Here is a 19797-nt window from a genome sequence, read left to right as displayed (position 1 = left end):
TGACTGGTGAAAGTAATTTAATGATTATAGTTGAAAGACCATCATGACCACTTGAAGTTTTAGTTTTTAAGGCCCCTAAAACTTTAAAAACTTCATGTTCATCCGTTTTAAAAATTACAAAACTTGATATGTTTCTGTCTAATTTTTGAGAAGCAGAACCAGCAGGTGGCATAGAATTGCTCAGGTGTTTACCAATATTGACGAAAAAATCATAAAGTAAGTTTGGTTCAATATCTTTTTGGGCTGGTTTTTGTTTTCCGCAAAAAAAAGATTAAAAGTTTGAAACATTTGTTTTGATGATGTACAGTTTTCAATTTTCTTATCATGATAGTCTCTTTGAGCACGCCTATTTACCTCTTTTACCTTATTGCTAAACATTCGGAAGCAATCAATGTTCTCAAGTGAAAGTTTCTTAATCATTTTGGCATGAAGACGATCTCTCTTATTACACATTCTCATGATATCATTGGTGATCCAGTCTTGGTGTTTTTTCCTTAGTTATGTTTGTTGGGGGCAAAAACGGTCGAAAACAACCAGACATAATTTTGTTAAATCGGTTAACATGTCATCAATTGTTTCCAAATTGCAATTATTGAGGTTTTCATGCAAAACAGGAATTTCAAAATATTTTCATTTTTGTTCAAGATTTTCAAGTTTCGACCTATCTTAAAATAGTCACTATCGCCCAAAAAGGTCCAATAGAGGTAACTAGCGCATAATGATCACTTAAAGAAGTTTTTAAAGTAGTTAAGCTCATATCATTTTTACTGATGATATGATCAATACAGGTAGAACTAGATGCGGTTTCTCTTGTTGCTTCACTATTTGATATGAAGAATCCAGAAAAACTAAGTATCACTTTATATTCCTCAATTAACCGAGAATTGCGCGACACGTCCAGAATGTCTAAGTTCATATCTCTCACAATGGTTGAGTTCTGACATTGTTTTGAATTCAATTTCACGAGTAAATCCTCAAATTGCGTTAAATGCTTTGAATTGATTGATGGCGGTCGATACATCATACAAACGTTTAATTTCTGTTTACTACCTAGACTGAAAGTTAAGACAACATTCTCTAGTTCATTCGATAAAATTTCGTGCGAAAAGTCAAAATGATCTTTTATGAAAAATGCTAAAACCCCACCCCTACTTTTCTGCCGGTTAACAAAAATACCTTTTTGGTAGCCGTCTAAGATATTAAGTTCCAAGGGATCATTGTCACTTAACCAAGTTTCGCATAAGGCAACGACATATGGCTGCCATTTTAGTGAAGCAACAAGAATTTAATTGGTCATGATGGTTGCGCAGTGATTGAATGTTTAAAGAAAGTATGACCCCGTCGTTACCCATTAGAAATCCCTTGAAATTCAAAAATAAAGCTTTATTACAGAAAAAAAAAGATGTTTTTCTGATATTCAGAAACTATTTTTAATTTTCAGGTTGATTTTTCTTCGTTGCTGCCCATATTATCATCGCTAACAACATCACCACTAGTAGTCATTTTCTTAGGAGGTGGAGAATGGCTTTCAATGAGTTTTTCCACCAAACAGCATAATTTATCAAGTTTCCGCTCTTGTGTATCATTTTGCGATTCATGCTTATCCGGTGATCTAAAAGCCACGTTCCTTTTCCTTTTCACCGGAGTTCCCAAAAAAGAAGAAGATTTTCGATATTGAACATCGTCGGAATCAGCAGCATTTTGAATAACATCCGTATATTTTTTATTGTCAGTAGTTACTGAGATATCATTTCCCATATAAATATCAACATCCTTCTTGTTATCAATTGGTTGCCATCTGCCATATGAACTGTACTTCTTAATCTGGAATTGATTCTTATGAGTTGATGTTAGCAGATTTTTGTCCCGTCTTCAGTAGTTCATAATTTCCCTTTCTTTTTCTGCCAATCGTTCGTTCACATGAATTTTATTTCCCGTTGAATCATCCCAAAAATCGAATCTCTTATTCCAAACAGCATCTAGCTGGTGATAATACAAAAATTTGGCAATAATCGGACGATTTCGATCCTTCCCTGGTGAATAATGACACGATACGATGTCCTGGGGCTGAATTGAAATATTTGCTGACCTTAGTATCTTCACAATTGAATGGACAGGGTACTCACCACCATCCGACACTCCATGAAATGTTAAACACATAAATGAGGAATACCTTTCCATTTCCTTAACTCTTTTTTCCAACTCATGGTTGTCATAAAGAAGCCTGTCATTCTCACCCCGTAATTCTGTAATTTCAGTCTGTTGGGAATCGATCTGTTTTATTAACTGCTCAGAAGTAATGTAACAGAGTCTCCATTATTCAAATCCGTCAAAGAAAGTTTTTGCAGTAAGGCCATATTGAATTGTTGAAAGCGAACGTATTTTAAACGAAGATTTTATGCAGCGAACGTAAAAGAACTACGCGACTGTTTCTTAGCTCATTTCTTTTTCGTTTGCCAGGTATGATGTCCCATGATTTTTTTTTAATTTTTCAGAAAGTTTAAATTTTGAAAAGCTAAAAAAAGAATGGAAATTCCCAACCTTGTAGGTGGGTGCTGTGAGGATACTCTCAGGATCTCAGGCGTTCCAAATTGCAAATCTTGCGTTCCAATGCGACTGCTCAAATGCTCTTAGTTTCCGAGCTGAGATTTTTTGTTTCTTTTTTTTTTATTGGTCAAAGAAGTTGGATAGAGAAATTTCACAAAGTTTGAAGTTCCAATCTGTATAGTTAGGCTTTGTCAGGGTACTACTAGGAATTGCGATTTTTGCATTCAATTATGACTCCTCAAATCCTTGTAGTTTCGGAGACATGACGGTTTTTGTGATTTTATCACAAAATTTTCAGAAAGTTAAATTTAACTGTTTTTGAAAGTTGAAATTCTTAGCCCTGTATTTAAGGCTGTCGGGGTTTTCTCGGGAATTGAAAAGTTTGCCTCTAAATATGACTGCTCAGATCCTTGTAGTTTTCGAGATATGACGCTTTGTATGCTTTTTTCGAAAATTTTCAAAAAACTTGGATTTTAAAAAAGTTCCAGTACTTTGAAAATCTCAATCCATTTGTTTGAGAATGTGAGGGTACTCTCAGGGGTTGCGAATCTTGCCTTTGAATATGACTGCTGAAATCGTTGTAGTTTGCGAGGTAAAACGTTTCTTATAATTATTTCAAAAAGTTGCAAAGAACTAAATTTTAAATTTGAAGTTCCCATATTTGAAGTTATGCTCTGTCAGGGTTTCCTCAGGAGTTGTGATTGAGAGTTGTACTCTCAGATGTCCTGGACTGCACGCGCTACAAGGTGAATTTATATTGAGGGATAACCTCGGCGTATTTGGTCCGTGTAATCACCTAAAATTCATTTGCGCGAAGGGGATTAAATGTTGTAACTTGCACACGTGAACCAGGAATTCCTAGTACCCGGTAGTCAACAATTACTGCGGATTACGTCCCTTCCCTTTGTACACACCGCCCGTCGCTACTACTGATTGGTGATTTTTTCCCTTAGCGGGTGGCTGCTCAAAAGTTGTCTTTTTTTACCGCCTCGTACTTTGTGTTTCCAGACAAATTTAACTTTCGATTGTATTTTTGGCATGCTTTTGTTTTTCGAAACGTGGACTCTACTCCAGACAAAAATATGAAATTTTTGGTAGATACATTTTTTCTGAACATTCAAAAATCCGTTTTCGAGTTAGCGGTTTGCGTCTGCCTCAATCTGTTTTGCTAGGTTGTCATTGTATGTTTATAAGCGACGAAGGCGGTGCGAAGCTCTGCGTCGCCTATGTGTTAAGTTTTGTGTTTCTTGGTGCGTGGTTCGAAGAAAGAAATAAAACGAAACTTCTTAGCATTTCTGTTTTTTGTAAGTCTTCAATTTTTCAGTCTTCTATAAATTCACGTAATTGTTCACCTGATTTCAGTCGATATCAATCGTGATGTCTTATTTTGGGACGTATAGGTAAGGAGTATGAACATTTAGCTTTCCTAAAACCAATTTGGAATATCTGAGTGTTAAATTATTTGCGATGCTTGAAATGATTCGTCTTTTTGATTTCATCATAATAGATGAATTTTAACGAGCGCGCAAAAATCAGTCCAAGAGCATGTTCGAGAAATGAGCTCAGAGTCTTCCTACACATCAAAATTACAGTCATTTTCTTCAATCTGAACTTTCTCAAGGTTACGAACATATTTCGAGCATGTCTAGAGTTGTTGAAGCCTAAAAAGACATCTCAGCTTTCTACTTGAACTAAATCTACGATTGAACTGATTTACTTATTTAAAACCGCATTTAACAAAAATCAATTGGCTTCTATCTATAACTCATGAAATAATTTACACTCTTTGCGAATCACTAGTTTTATTCAGTCAGATTGGTGATTTTTCGTTTCCCAACTTTTGCTGCACAACATTTTTGGTGCAACGCGACTCACGAACGAACCAAAGATTAGAAACAAAGAGGAAAGTTAAAAATGTCATCACCTGCTAGTGACATGAGCAACGTGACGCTCACTCTTCCTGCTTTGAAGCGATCAAGAAGTGCTAACATCGGTGTCATTACCCGACCGGAAAATGCCGTCTCAGCAATCTTCAACAAAGAGGCATCTGCTCTAACCTACAAGGAAATTGGAACTCTCAAGGCCAATCTCACGATGCGCGAACGAAAGAAAAAGGAACTGGAAGAGCTTAATCAGCAAATTTCAAATGTTCTAAATGATGATGAAGATGCACTTGAAGTTGAATTGGAAGAAGCTGAGAAAATCTACCTTCAAGTAGATTGTTTGATGGAAATGATCACAACTATGTTAGATGACCGAGGAAAATATTCAACTGAATCGGTCAAAGATGACGACAGCGCAAGCGGAACAGGATCCTACAAATCCACTTCCCAACGTGTTGCTGGCCGAAACCAAGATACTTGCTTGAAGTTGCCGAAACTGAATTCGCCAACATTTAGCGGAAGGTATGATCAAAGGCTACCTTTCTTAGATTCCTTTGATGGAGCAGTTCACTCAAATGCATCGCTGTCTGATGTTCACAAACTGCAATACCTAAAGGGTGCCCTCAAGAATGAACCGTTTCGTTTGCTATCCCACTTGCCTACTACAAACGCGAACTACTCAGTCGCAAGGGAACTTCTAAAGGATCGATATGCTGATGTCAAGATGATCTCACACGCTCACTTGGAAGCAATTTTTGAGTTCACTCCAATGAAGCATGAGTCATCCGCTGCAATACGTCGCTTGATTAATACCTACACAGAAAACACGATGGCACTGACAGGACTTGGACTAAAAATTGATCAATGCGATTTGATCTGGGTTCACGTTTTGGTCAAGAAATTAGATCCTGAAACTAGAAGACAATGGGAACTTTCCTGCGCGGGAAGTGACGTGCCAAAAATCAAACAGATGAAGAAGTTCTTGGAGGGACGATCTCGCGCCCTAGAAGCTACGAAGGACCTCCAGTTACCTTCAATTCATAGAAAAAATCATCAAGGAAATTCAGACCAATCTGGAAACTCTAAAAAAGATGACAAGGTACAGACATACCACACAAACTCTGTTAAGACGATCATCTGCCCATGCTGCAGTGGTGATCACCGCGTGTATCAATGCACAAAATTTCAGGAAATGTCTATTTCCAATAGAAGACAAGAAGCCAAATCAAAGCGATTATGCTTCAATTGCCTGTCCCAAGGTCATGAGTGCAAGTCGAAGTCAACGTGCCAAACCTGTCGAAAGGGTCATCACTCGTTACTTCACATCCATACAGACCCAAACAAGCAACCGGGACCTGAAAATGAGTTTGCGGGTCACGGGGGTACTACCGGTGCCACTGCCATACTGGGAACTGTACTAATTGAGGTGAAAACTGCAAATGGCGGTTATCACAATTGTCGAGCCTTACTGGACAGCGGATCTGAATGCAGTTTCGTTACAACCAGCTGTGCTAACCGACTCAAGCTACCAATAAAAAAACTGACTGTTCAACTAACTCGAGTTGGCGGAGGAGCAAAAACTGCTAAATCTGGTTCTGTCAATCTGGAAACAAAGGATTCTCAGAATCAATCTCTACATATTGAAGCCTTCACTCTTCAAAAACTTTCTGGCTACCTGCCCAGAGAACGGGTGAATTTACCGAACAGTTTAGATATCACACATCTTAAGCTCTCGGACCCAGACTTTGATAAACCAAAGGAAATCGATATAATCCTAGGCTGTGATGTCTACAACGACATTGTTGGCTGCGAAAAGATTAAGCTTACAGACAAGCTTTATCCACTTGACACTCTATTTGGTTGAATGATTAGCGGCAGAACACCCGGTCCTCTAACAACCTTCTTCAAGTCATTTCATGTGTCTATTGACGATAGTCTAAGGAAATTTTGGGAATTAGAAGAAATTCCTGATTTCAAAAAGACAACAACAGAAGAAGATCGATGTGAATCTCACTTTAAGGAAACAACCATACTACAAAATGGACGAGTCACCGTGCAGCTGCTTTTCAAGCCCAATAGTCAACTTGGCGACAGTTTAGCAGAAGTAAAACGCAGATTCAATTATCTCGAGCGACGACTGGAACAGAATCCAGAACTAAAAGATCGCTATACCGCATTCATAGACGAATTTCTCGATATGTGGCATATGGAGTACATACCGCCTGGAGAAATCGAAAAACCAGTTGATAGCGTATATTATCTGCCACATCACTGCGTTTTCAAGGAAGATTCTACTACCACAAAGCTACGTGTAGTTTTCGACGGATCTGCAACAACATCAACCGGACACTCACTCAACGAAACTTTGATGGTTGGTCCCACGGTACAAGACGACCTCTACTCGATAATCATGCGCTTCAGGTTCTACCCAATTGCTTTATCAGCAGATATCGCAAAAATGTACCGCCAAGTTGCTCTAGAGGACAAATCGAAGGATTTCCATCGCATAATTTGGAGATCAAATAAATCGGATGAAATCAAGCATCTCAGGATGACACCTGTTACATATGGAATAGCTTCGTCAGCTTTTCACTCAACAAGATGCCTCAATGAAGTAGCAGATCAATCAAAGAAAGTCTCAAAAATTGTTTCTATGTAGACTACTTTCTTGGTGGCGCTAATGATATGCATGAAGCAGAAAGACTCATCTCTGGTTTATGCGAAGAGCTGAACTCTCATGAATTCCCTCTACGAAAATGGACTTCAAGCAATGCTAAAATAATCGAAGGATTGCCAGAATATCTCCGCGAAAAATCGGATGTGCTGGAACTTTTCTCTGACGAATACAAAATCACGGCGCTAGGAGTCAGTTGGAAGCCCAATAAGGATATCTTCTGTTTTTCAACTGCCTTACTAGAGCTGAAACTGCTTACAAAGAGAACTCTTCTGTCCACAATTTCAAAATTGTTTGATCCGATGGGATGGCTAGCTCCATTCATCATCAATTTCAAATGTCTCATGCAACAGCTATGAGTCCAAGGTTTTGATTGGGATTCTGAAGTCGATCAGAAAACCAAGGAAAAATGGTATAAGTTGACCGGAACTTTGCCTCAACTACTGGAACTACAGATACCAAGATCTATGAGCTCACATCCAATAAAGGAGGTTCAACTTCACGTATTCTGTGATGCTTCCGAAAAAGCATATGCAGCCGCAATCTATGCAAGAATTACCAATGATGATGGCAAAACTTTTGCGTACCTACTGACCTCCAAAACAAAGGTTGCTTCGGTCAAAGCAATCTCTGTTCCCAAATTAGAGCTCTGCGGTGCAAGTTTAGCTACCAAACTTCTTGAATCAGTTCATTCAATTTTGAGGAAAACAAATCTCAAGATAACTTCACACGCCTGGACTGATTCAACAATTGTCTTGCAATGGCTTGCTCAACTTCCAAGAACGTGGAACACTTTTGTTGCAAACACAGTTTCACAAATACAAGAGACCCTACCGAGAAGTGATTGGAAACACGTGCCAACAGCAGTAAATCCAGCTGATTTAGCCTCTCGTGGTGTATTAGCTGACACATTAATATCTTCCTCACTCTGGTGGAATGGACCAGATTGGCTGACCAAAGATGAAAGGCACTGGCCCAACCTACTACCATCTCTAGTTGAAGCACCTGAAAAACGAACTGTCAAAGCCAAGACTAATGCAGAAACTGAACAAATTCGAACTGTTCTAGCAAATCATGCTCAAAACGAAGAAATGACGGATGGAATTTTTCGTTTAAAGGACTACAGCACTTGGAACAAGACAGTACGCATCGCATGCTATGTACTATCATTTGTTCAACATCTTAAGCATAGAATATCGACAAACTATCGGAAGCGGCTCAGATGTAAGCGGACATCGGAGGTACAACTTGAAGAAAATTGTCTTAGTCGTAAAAATAGAATCATGGCAAAAGTGCTAATTCTTCGTTTAGACCAAGAAACACACTTCAAATCAGAGCTAAATTGTCTGAAGATGAAAAGGGAGCTGAGTAAAACATCGAAACTACTCAATCTTAGTCCGTTTTTTGACAAGGATTACGATCTACTAAGAGTTGGAGGCAGACTTTCACAATCGAACTACCCAACAGACAAGAAGTTTCCAATACTCGTTTCGAAAAAATCTGATTTAGTTTCCCTACTTATACGCCAATATCATGAAGATACTCTTCATGGCGGGGGGCAATTAGTACTGAACACAATGAGAGAGGAAATTTGGATAATCGGAGGCCGTGATCTAGTTCGACAGTTCATTAGAAGATGCATGATGTGTCCGATTTAGTCAGCGACCTACTTGTCAATTCATGGCTGATCTTCCTACAGAAAGAATAACACCCGCAAAACCATTTGCTCAATGGGGAATAGACTTTGCTGGTCCCTTTGAAATTAAGGAAGCAGGGGTCTCAAAAATTTATGTTGCCGTCTTTGTTTGTCTCGCGACAAAAGCTATTCATTTGGAAATGGTTACTCGTCTAACCAAAGAAGCATGCATTCTTTCATTGAAACGATTTACTGCACGCCGTGGCAAACCTGAGAAGATCTTAAGTGACAATGGAAGCAATTTTATCGGGGCTCGAAATGATCTGATCAAAATCAAGGAACTGCTCGACAAAAATGGAACGGACAAATCAGGTGTTAGTTTCGTCAATAGCCAAGGAACTGAATGGGTCACCATCCCTCCTTGTGCTCCTCACTTCGGAGGACTCTGGGAAGCAGCTTTAAAAGAGACATATGCGAAAAGTTATAGGACTGCAACGTCTCAGTTTTGAAGAATTTCTTACAATTCTTAATCAAATTGAAGCTGTCTTAAACTCACGACCATTGTATCCAATGTCAAGTGATCCTAACGACCCATCTCCGCTGACACCCGCTCATTTTCTGATAGGGGAATCATTGCTAACTCTTCCCTCTGCTGACATCCAAGTTTCAACCAATGTACGATATCGACTAATACAGAATATGATCAAGGATTTCTGGAAAGTTTGGAAAAGGGATTACCTCATAACGCTACAAATACGGAAAAAATGGTTCACGGATGGCCCAGAATTTAAAGTTCGCAACCTAGTCCTACTTGCCGAAGACAATGAACGACTGCTAGACTGGAAAACTGGACGAATCATAGAAGTTTATCCTGGAAATGACTCGATTGTTCGAGTGGTAAAAGTGAAGACCACAACTGGTGAATATATACGCCCAGTCGCAAAGCTGCGGAAGCTACCAGTATAGCAACCAAGTCATATCCAATGTGCAGTTCATTTAAAACAAGAACTTTATAGTGCTAAAAATCGAAAAATATCAAAAATGTGCAGTTTTCAAATTTTAATTGGTAGTACCCCCATGACCCTTTTGAAAGTAGGAACCTAAATTACCCCCTATGCAATGCATTATAGTCTGAATCGTTCATATTGACCACTTTCATGTAAATTCCCAATGTTGTAAATTCCCAGCATTAAAAATTCGTATGAGGTTGTACCCTCATGGCCCAAAATGTAATTATTGTCTGAAAACAGCTAGGACAAACTTTCGCTCATGACTCGTACCGTTAATACTTCACTTGTATACTCCTTACTTATGGTGCAGTCACATTTAGTTTATTTATTGATTAATTTTTTACATATTTACCGTTGAACAGTCATTCGCTGTCATCTGGTCGTCTTCGCTTGTTGACCCTGCAGTGTTGCTGGCAGCGCTTCCACGCAGATGCTAACCAAGGAAAGTCGAGTTTGCATCTCCGCATAGTACATGCAGCAGACCCTCTCCTCTTCGTCGCAGAGAGTCAGAACTGCATGGCACCACGCATGTGGAAGAGAAGATACAAACTTTTCCCCTTCTCAAGAACGCCATAGCGGACCATATAATAAAATGTGAAGGCGAGTGTGCTGAAAACGCGTTTCTGTCAAAACCTTCCAAAAAGTGTTTGAGAACGTCTTTTTGTCGATTTTCTTTTCTAAAACATTTCCTTTGATGCAAAATGTATCTAGAATATTGTTTTATATTTGCGACGCAGGCGCAATCAGAAATGTTTCAGGTTAGTTAACCAGATTAACTCGTGGTAAAACAGTAACAAAAAGTTAGACATTTGGAATTAATAAGGAAGTAGACGTGGTATTGAAAATTACCCTATCATTCCTCCCGGTTGGCTTAAAACTGAATGCTACTGATATTCAATTTTTGAATTACAGTGCACCAATTTAGATTCAAGCTTTTGCGAAATTTTCACTACTCGAAAAATCTGCTGCAGCTTTGAATAGAATGAGGTTGAGAAGAACCAGTTCTGGTCCTCCCAAATGATGTGATTTTTCTAATTCAGTATTCACTGTATCAAATTCTTTAGAGACTCTTACATCGTTTCTTGTCTTACTTGTTTCTTGAAAACGAATCTCCCATGTCTAAAATTTTGACTTTCTCCGAAAGCACGGTTTGTGGGAATGTCTCCTGCTGGGCTCAATGGTGAACTCAAAAGGTTATGGCCCTCAGAAAGCTGGTTTTCTTAAGCCATTTTTTACGTTTGTGAAAAATGTTGTCACGCTTCTTGAGAAGTACATTGACGAATCTGAGATTTAAAGTTCAAAAAAAGGTTATGGTAATCTTCCCAATGTAAATGGGTTTGCAGTCACGGATTCGATCAACAGAACATGCTGTGGGAAATATCTACTACACTGCCCCATTTAATTTTGAGTTCATTTGTAAGAAGAGGCAATAGGTAGCGGCTAATCACTGTTTTTAGCAGGGAAACACCGAAGGCTATGGGTTTTTCAAAGTTTTCAAATTAAAACATTTCATACCGCATCAGCAAAACCTAAAATAACATCAAACTGGTGCCTCCAGCTTTAACTGGGCCCCCAATTTAAACTCCAATTGAAAGCTTTTCTGTAGTTTGTATTTTAGCTATTCTAATTTTTATTAATTTTATGTACTTTTTGCAGTTAAAGGGTTCCGCTTATGTTTTATTGTCTCATTCAATTTATGTTGCGGAGATTTTTGGGCGATTTTTTTAAAATGCTTCTGCTTGTTGCAGGAGGCGTGGGTCTTGAAAATTTTGACTTTGAATATTTATAGCTGGAATTTTGTTATGATAATGTTGTTTATGGCTGTTACAAAAATCATTCGAGACGAAAATATAATAATTTTGTATTTTTCCCAGTAGTTTTTTCAGTTTATTTTTTTTTCAAAAAATGAGTTCTTTTTTTTCTCTATCAATGTCTTTGAAAGCAATGTTTTGATTATAGCGCAAATGTAGCGAAGCTCCATTTTGCATCCATATGAGAACAATAGGCTACATAAATCGATTAGAAACTGATCAAATTAAAGTCGCTCATGTGCAAATTTAAATTATGAAAAAAAATTGCCTTCAGAAATTTCTTTCAGGTCGCTTTCAGCGCCGCTTTTCATACTATCGTAAACAATTTCAGACTAAAAAATGAGGATAAATGTGTATATATTATGTGTATGTATGTCTTTCATATAATTTGTTTCTTGGTTCTTCATAGAACACTGTTTTCAAGACGGCAGTTTTCATATAATTGCCTTAAAATGGATTGTTCCTCATTAGCAAATGTGTTTGAACTGTTTCCGTAATGTCAAATTTGTAATTAGATAGCTATAATCAGATCCTTCAAACGGATAGTGCTAATCGAGTTTTGAGGCGCAAATTTCAAACCGCCAAATATTATGCTGTTGGTTAAATCAAACAAACTAAAAATTTGTAAGATTGGTTGATAAATTTTGCAGAGAAAAAATTTTAAAAACGAACCAACACTCTAAAAGCATCGAAAGTTTAACGATGCTGTAAAACTTTGAATACCAAAAAGCATTGTTTTTCATAGTCTTTGAAAAAAAAAGAAAAAAATGTTGCAACTCTGCTGGAAATCCATTTCATTGTCTATAGCTGCAAAGTATTTAAATCGAGGAAATTTTTTTTCAAAAAAGATGCATGTTTAATGTTTGTGCTGAATTAATAAAAAATTGGAAAATGCATGTTTAATACAGAATTCATTTTCTTTAAAAAAAACCTAATTGAAATGTTTTTTTTTTGTGCACTTTTCAAAACATAATAGGGAAAGTTTAACGTTGCTATCATAAAACGCTTGTTTTAACAGTTTGACTTTGCGTAAAATGCTTTTTTTCAAAATCAGCTTGTGCAACAAAATTTGCATCGTTTTTAATTTGCCTGCTCGAAAATTTGTTGTGATGCCCGAATTTCCCTTGAGACGTCTTTCAAAGTCCCAAAATTGAGCTTTGAAATTGAACTGCTTGTAGAGGTCTTGCTTTTTCCTTTTTTTCCCTCTGATAAAACAGTTCTACTACTTTGTATACTGTATCATACACAATTTTTTTTCTACGAAGTTCCTCTTTGGCCAAGAAAACGGCTAGAATGCAACGCTTATAGCCTACAATATTTTTCAAGACCTGAGGTTCCGAATTTCAAATTCGATATTTTTTTCACCATAAATTTTAGATTGTTGTAGCACTTAATCATACTGTAAAATGTATTATTAATGTTTGATCGTTTAACCTCTGAGCTATACTGATCGTTGACCTTTACGTTATTAATTTATATACACCTGCCAAAAACGCAACGGCTTTTGGTAGACTTGGAATTTGTTCACTATCTTTTGTGACATGCAACAAATCAACAGAAAACTAATTCAATCTTTTTAACCTCTCTTACTTTAGTTAGCTATTACCGTCTTTTATTTAGTCTTTAATAAAAGCCTACATTTTTTTGTAGGAATCTTACCAAACCTTAGTCTTAATCTAGTCTTAGTTTAAGTTACCACTCTTAATCAACTACTAATTTTTTAACATTCTAATTACCACTCTTAATCAACTACATAGTTTTTTTAACATGGCACAGTCAAACGAATCGAACTTACGAGGACTAGAGTTTTTTGGAACAACTCATCAAACGAAAATCAACACGACTGGGAAAGGTGGTCGGAAAAGTTTCAATTGACAATTATCGCGAAAGATTCCGTAGACATCGAAGATGTAATTAACCCACCGATAAGAAACAAACTAGCTTACCCTACGGCAGAACCACCGGACCCGTCCGATGATCGAGCCCGTCGGGCCGAAAAAGAAGAACACCACAGAATAGCAGTACAAAATTATAACGAAGAAGTGAGAAGGAGAAGGGCGGAAGATAACGCAAAATTCAACGGACTCCAAATCGGAGACATTGACAAGAAGCTAAAATCACAGTTATACCTAGCACTCGGAAAAGAAGGACAGAAATGCTTCTCACATAAAAATCCTGGGAAAAGAATTCTGGATAATAATTTCGCAGAATTTTGGGAACTACTAAAAACTACCTTCACGATCACTACAACCTTAACATACGAAAGATTTAAGTTTTTTGGCCGAAGACAGAAAGAACACGAGTCTTTAGAAAAATTCCACGAAATACTTTCTGAACTAGCAAAAAATTGTAAACTGGGGGAACTCGAGTCAGAATTGGTAAGAGACATTTTCATCACAAACATGAGAAATGTCGAGATCCAAAAGAAACTATGTATAGAATACTTGACCCCAGAAAACGTACTATCATACGTATTAGTTCACGAGAAAGGTACTAAAATCCATCAACAGTACCTAAAATTCCCAACTTATAACGCAGTACCAAGACCACAATACGTAAAGAATGAACCAACCCTAAACATTGTTGAAAATAACAAATGCCGCAACTGTGGTCAGCAATTCAAAACAGGACATTTATCCACATGCCCGGCCAGAGATAGAAATTGCAATACGTGCGGACGCAAAGGACATTTTGCTAAACATTGCAGGAGTTCAGCAAGGACACAAACAAACATCGTCGAACAGAATCGAGTACCTCAGGAAAACGAAAATATCCGGGCCAACCCGCAGGAAAATCCCGAGTTTGAGGTCAACTTAGACGATTTCTTAGTTCTAGCTGTAGACACGGATAGCCAAATAAATGCTGTAGAAGACAAAATAGAACGCGGAGTGAGAACAGTATTCAATCACGAAGGACTAGAACTGAAAAAGACACTAAAGGTATCTCTGGGAAATTTCAACCCTTACTATACTGAAATTCAAATAGACTCAGCAAGTCCAGTTTCATTCATGAAAAAAGATCTACTACACAAATTGAAGATACGAGATAGATTTTTAAAGCTAGAACCTGTGGACGAAATAACAAAGAAAGCATACCAGGGCTTCGGGAGTACAATCAACATTATTGGAAGAGTTCGAGTGAGAATCCGATCGAAGGGATGGGAGGCTAGCGACCAAAAACTCTTCATCACCAAAGGGGCTGAAAAAAATCTACTGGGAAATGACATCTTACCGAATCTGGGATTCGTAGTATTTCAGAAACAACCTCCATCCAATAGGCCAAAGTCATGGAAAGACCAGAAAGGATCACCCATTGGGATAAACGTCAACCAAATAAAATTCGCATCGGATAACAAACAGGATCAAAGCCAAGAGACACAATCTCAAAGTGAGTTTAAAACATACATATCAAAACATTTTTCAGACCTCATAAAAACAACTGGTAGATCAAAGGACTTCGTAGTTAATACTTATTTTAACGAACCGATAAAACTGATACAGGTGAAAGGGAAACGTATCCCGATCCATGTTCTCCCTAAAGTCAAATTATGTATTGACCAATTACTAAGAGACGGACACATTGAAAAATTATCTAGATGCTCTGAAGACTGTTTCATCTCCCCCATCGTGATTACAGCAAAAAGGGATGGATCAATCAAACTAGCATTAAACTCGAAACTATTGAACAAACAGATATTTCGTAATAGATATCAAATGCCGAACTTATTCGAACTAATTGACAACGTAGCAGTTACGATTAGCGGCCATGATGAAAGAAACATCTGGTTCTCATCGATTGATCCAAAATACGCTTACAGTCAAGTACGGCATTCTAAAAAGGCAAGTAATCAATGTAATTTCAACATCGTGGGGGGAGAAGTAACGGGTTCCTACCGTTTTAAAACCGGATTTTACGGACTAGGCGATATGCCTAATGAATTTCAACGCATAATGGACCGTTTGATGGAAAAATTACCAAATACCCATTGTTATCTCGACGACATCCTAATCGCCACCGTGGGTAGCGAGGACGAACATGAAAAGCTAGTCATTAACGTTTTAAAAACGCTAGACGACGAGGGACTAGCCATAAAATGGGAAAAATGCACATTCTTAACTCACAACATAGAATGGTTGGGATTTAAAATTGATGCAAAAGGGACGACACCACTAATACATAAATCTGACGCAATCAGAAATTTGAAAGAACCAAACTGTATCAAAGATATTAGATCATTAATGGGATCGATTATTCAATTTAATAAGTTCATACCAAACTTAGCGTCCCTATCAACACCGTTTAGAGAACTTAAGCAAAAAAATAAACCATTTAAGTGGTCCACAGTACACACGGAAGCGTTTGAAAAAAATCAAGAAAGAAATTTGCAATACGGTGACGAACCATCATTTCGATGTAAAACTGAACACTCGAGTAAAATGCGATGCCTCACATTTAGGATTGGGCGCGTCCATCGAACAAGACCATCGGGGGAATTGGAAGACCGTAGCGTTCGCAAGCAGATTTTTGAATATTGCTGAATTAAAAAACAGCACCAATGAACTCGAACTACTGGGATTAGTGTGGGCACTAGACCATTTCAAAAATTACCTATTGTGCAAACAATTCTCAATTTTAACAGACCACAAAGCCTTAATAGGAGCACTGAAAGACGACAAATATACTAAAACGGCCCAATCACGTCTCACCCGTTGGGCGGACAAATTACTACCGTTCGACTTTACTGCCGAACATTTACCCGGTAAAGATATGGGATTCGTTGATTATATATCCCGACACCCATCGGGTGAACTCGTACCAGTTTCTCTGGATGATGAAAAATTTGTTATCGCATAAGTAAATCAGATTAGTACGCTCCTAGGTTTTGATCATCTAATGCCGAGAAACTCGTGGTCGCAAATAAGAAATAAATTCTCTCAACATTTCTTAGCACATGACGTCACTTCCTGCAACACGATTGGCCAGTCGACAGATCATATGACCAGCCAAGAAATAGAACGTGAGAAACGAATTGCTAATGCCGCTGAAACGTTCCAAGCGATAGCTAACTATTCCAACATTTCAGTGTGCCAAAATTCTCACTCGCGTACGGAACAGTGTGATTCATCTTGCAAAATAAATGACTTTTTTACGAATTTTAACATCTTGAAAGAAATGGCAGAACAAATTGAATTTAACCAACAGAAAGAACTTATTACAAATGAAAACATGGACTCTTTAACACCAAATACCAGTAACCCGTCGGATAACCCCGTGAAAAGATCACCTAGTAAAAAGAAAACAGTCAACATATTCCCTTTTTCTTGGCCAGAAATATTTGATTCAAAATTGATGTCCCTCTTATCAAAACAAGATTTAGTTCTGAAAAAGATAATTAAAGCAAATGAGGAAGACCGCAAACAAGATATTCTACATCTGGGATATTACTATAAATCGTAGTTAAATAATTTACACGTCAGCGGAGGATGTCTTTATCTGGACAATCGATTAGTTATCCCAGCATGCCTAAGATCGACAATGCTCAACCGACTACATGAAGCTCACACTGGCCAGTTCGCAATGAAAAGTCTGGCAACTCAATACATCTGATGGCCGAAAATTGACCGCGAAATCCAAGTCCACGGCGAAAACTGTATTGAGTGCGTGAAAGCACATAAGGGCAAAAAATTAATGAGCCGAGAGCGTAGATACGACTGGGACGTTACCGACGATATAAAAGATGGAGACGTTGACGAAAAGTCCTCATCCTCGGAGGATATCTCAAATGCAGTGAGATACGTACCAACCAGTGCTGGATCCCCAGTAAAAGTGCTTTCTCGGGCAGAAAAGAGAGATGCCTTGGGCATAAAGGACTCAAAACTGAATAACCCGCCGGCTATTAAAAGACAACTCACTCAGAAGAAACCCAGCCCGAGAAAACGAGATCAATTAGTTAGATTCTACGCGACTAAAGGACTGAGGAAAACTGCAAAACCGCAGAGAAATGTCGGATTTAAAAGCTCAAGAACGACGCAAAAGAAAAGAAACCTCCAGTCGAAATTCGAAGAGCTTGATATAGCGAGGCGGAACGCGGCCATGAACAGCTCTAGAGAAACTCTTCTCAGAGAGGAAGAAGAACAGAGGAAGAGATTTAGAATCCCAATAGGCCTCGAAAGTGACCAAGAATCAAGCCCGTCGGGTAAACCCGACCATCGGAAAAGTTGCGACAAAGAACCTGGAATGATGAACGAATCACATGAAGAGATCTCAGACGATAACGCCAGCGACCTAATTTCGCTAAAAGACCTCAAGAATAAAACATCACTTGAAGCTACAAAATCGGAGGAACACCTAATCTCCGACCGAACAGATCGTAAGCCAGAAATACCGGATCATGTCGAACAGAAGGTCGAGTTGGATAAGATTCCCCTGATCGACTTGGATTCAGGTGATAATGAAAGGGACCCACAAGTGACCCCACAGTTGGTTTTCCTGGACACTACTGAGGAGGCCAATCAAGCGAATAAAGAAAAGCCGTTTCTTCCGGAGAATCCTGGAGGGGAATTTACCGAGACTAGTGTAGAGCCAATCGCCATGGCGGAGGCGGAATCTAAGCAACTATACTCTGACCTTGCAACTAAAAAACCGAAACTGTCCGGTACCGCTAAGAGGAAAGCGTCATCTCCGATGAAATCACCACCCTCGAAGAAACTGCCAGAAATCTTTACACGACAGAACACCAGACCTATGCGAACTAGACAGCCTCCCAAGATGCTAGGTGAGAGAGTGTTTACCAGTGTAGTTGATTTAACAAATGAAGATCAGGACGGCCTAACATTTAATTCACCTAGTTCTCCCCCAGCTTACACAACGATAGAAGCAACTACCGTCGAAATGGAGAGCCATCAAGTCGACTTTGTAGACTTGACAACCTTAACACCACCCTCATCTTCGCGTCCCGCTATAGTTCACTTGAGGGAAGAAAGCTCTGTGTACCCAAGTGATCCAAAGCCCTCGGTAGCAGATGACCAACATACTCCTCGCAAGAAGGTCAAATTTAGTCCTGAGGTCTGTACCACTCAATTCAACCCATCGGGCCTACCCTCCGAAACCTCTTATTCAACATCTGCTCCCATTGTACTTGACCCGGACTGGCTGAACACTTCTTCTATCATTTCGGCGATAGAACTCCTAGGACGGCCAATGACGCTGGAGGAGTTAAGGAGATGGACAATCAACAAAGCGGCAAATCGGGAAGCGAATTAGAAGTAGGAGTTTCAGTCTAGATGCTATCATAAACTTTCATAAACTCTCATAAACTCCATTAAAAACTTTTAGTACTCTAGTATTCTGTCTATTGTTGAATGCTATGTAACATTCTATCGCCTTTAGAGTCATATAAACTCCCAGTGCTGGCATAATACGCCAAAAACTTAGATTACTTCTGGCAACACCCCATAACCTCGTTTTCAATGATGTTAAATTTCTCTATCACCCATTGGGTGCTACCACTGGATAATTATTAGATCTATCCATCATAGTACTACCCTTCTTAATTGGACCTGCCTTTGGGGATAATACCCTGCCTACCCTACTGCCTCAATCACCCCAGCGCTATTTCAGTTCTTTGCTCGGCTATAGTAATTGGACTACATTTAATTTCGCCTGACGAAACATGCTATTCAATTTAAGGTGCTTTGTTTTTTTTCTTTTGTGTTGTTACTTAAAGAATACGTCTTCCAGCCCATCGGACCCGTTTGCGCGGTCTTTTCCGACCCGTACACCCGTTCCTTTGACCTGGTAACCGTGCATTAAATTTTTGTTCAGTAGGAAACACGCTTTCTTAGTCCTCAGTGCTTTGTCGAGATTAATGTCTGCTAGTAAATCAGACCCACTTTTGGGGTCTTGGCCAACGAGCCCACTTGTTCATTCAACCTAGCGCCTAAATACTTTTTTTTGCGAGGCGAAAGTAATAGGTTTTAGATAAATTTTCGCGGGGAATGTAAAATGTATTATTAATGTTTGATCGTTTAACCTCTGAGCTATACTGATCGTTGACCTTTACGTTATTAATTTATATACACCTGCCAAAAGCGCAACGGCTTTTGGTAGACTTGGAATTTGTTCACTATCTTTTGTGACATGCAACAAATCAACAGAAAACTAATTCAATCTTTTTAACCTCTCTTACTTTAGTTAGCTATTACCGTCTTTTATTTAGTCTTTAATAAAAGCCTAC

General features: G+C 38.6%; 1 protein-coding gene across 1 annotated transcript; it reads left to right on the top strand.

Moving 5' to 3' along the window:
• The first annotated feature begins 4461 nt into the window (after positions 1-4461).
• Positions 4462-6294, top strand: LOC134855057 (uncharacterized). The gene has a single exon (XM_063871435.1). It carries the CDS (start codon positions 4462-4464, stop codon positions 6292-6294), a length of 1833 nt encoding a protein of 610 aa, XP_063727505.1.
• Positions 6295-19797: the final 13503 nt, after the last annotated feature.

This window comes from Symsagittifera roscoffensis, chromosome 10 (genome assembly GCF_963678635.1).
Source record: "Symsagittifera roscoffensis chromosome 10, txSymRosc1.1, whole genome shotgun sequence".
In the NCBI taxonomy this organism is placed as follows: domain Eukaryota; kingdom Metazoa; phylum Xenacoelomorpha; order Acoela; family Convolutidae; genus Symsagittifera; species Symsagittifera roscoffensis.
This window is presented reverse-complemented; position numbering and strand designations above follow the sequence as displayed.

Bases quoted from the DNA above. Each gene is read 5' to 3' on its own strand.
- LOC134855057 (XM_063871435.1), top strand. From the start codon at position 4,462: ATGTCATCACCTGCTAGTGACATGAGCAACGTGACGCTCACTCTTCCT.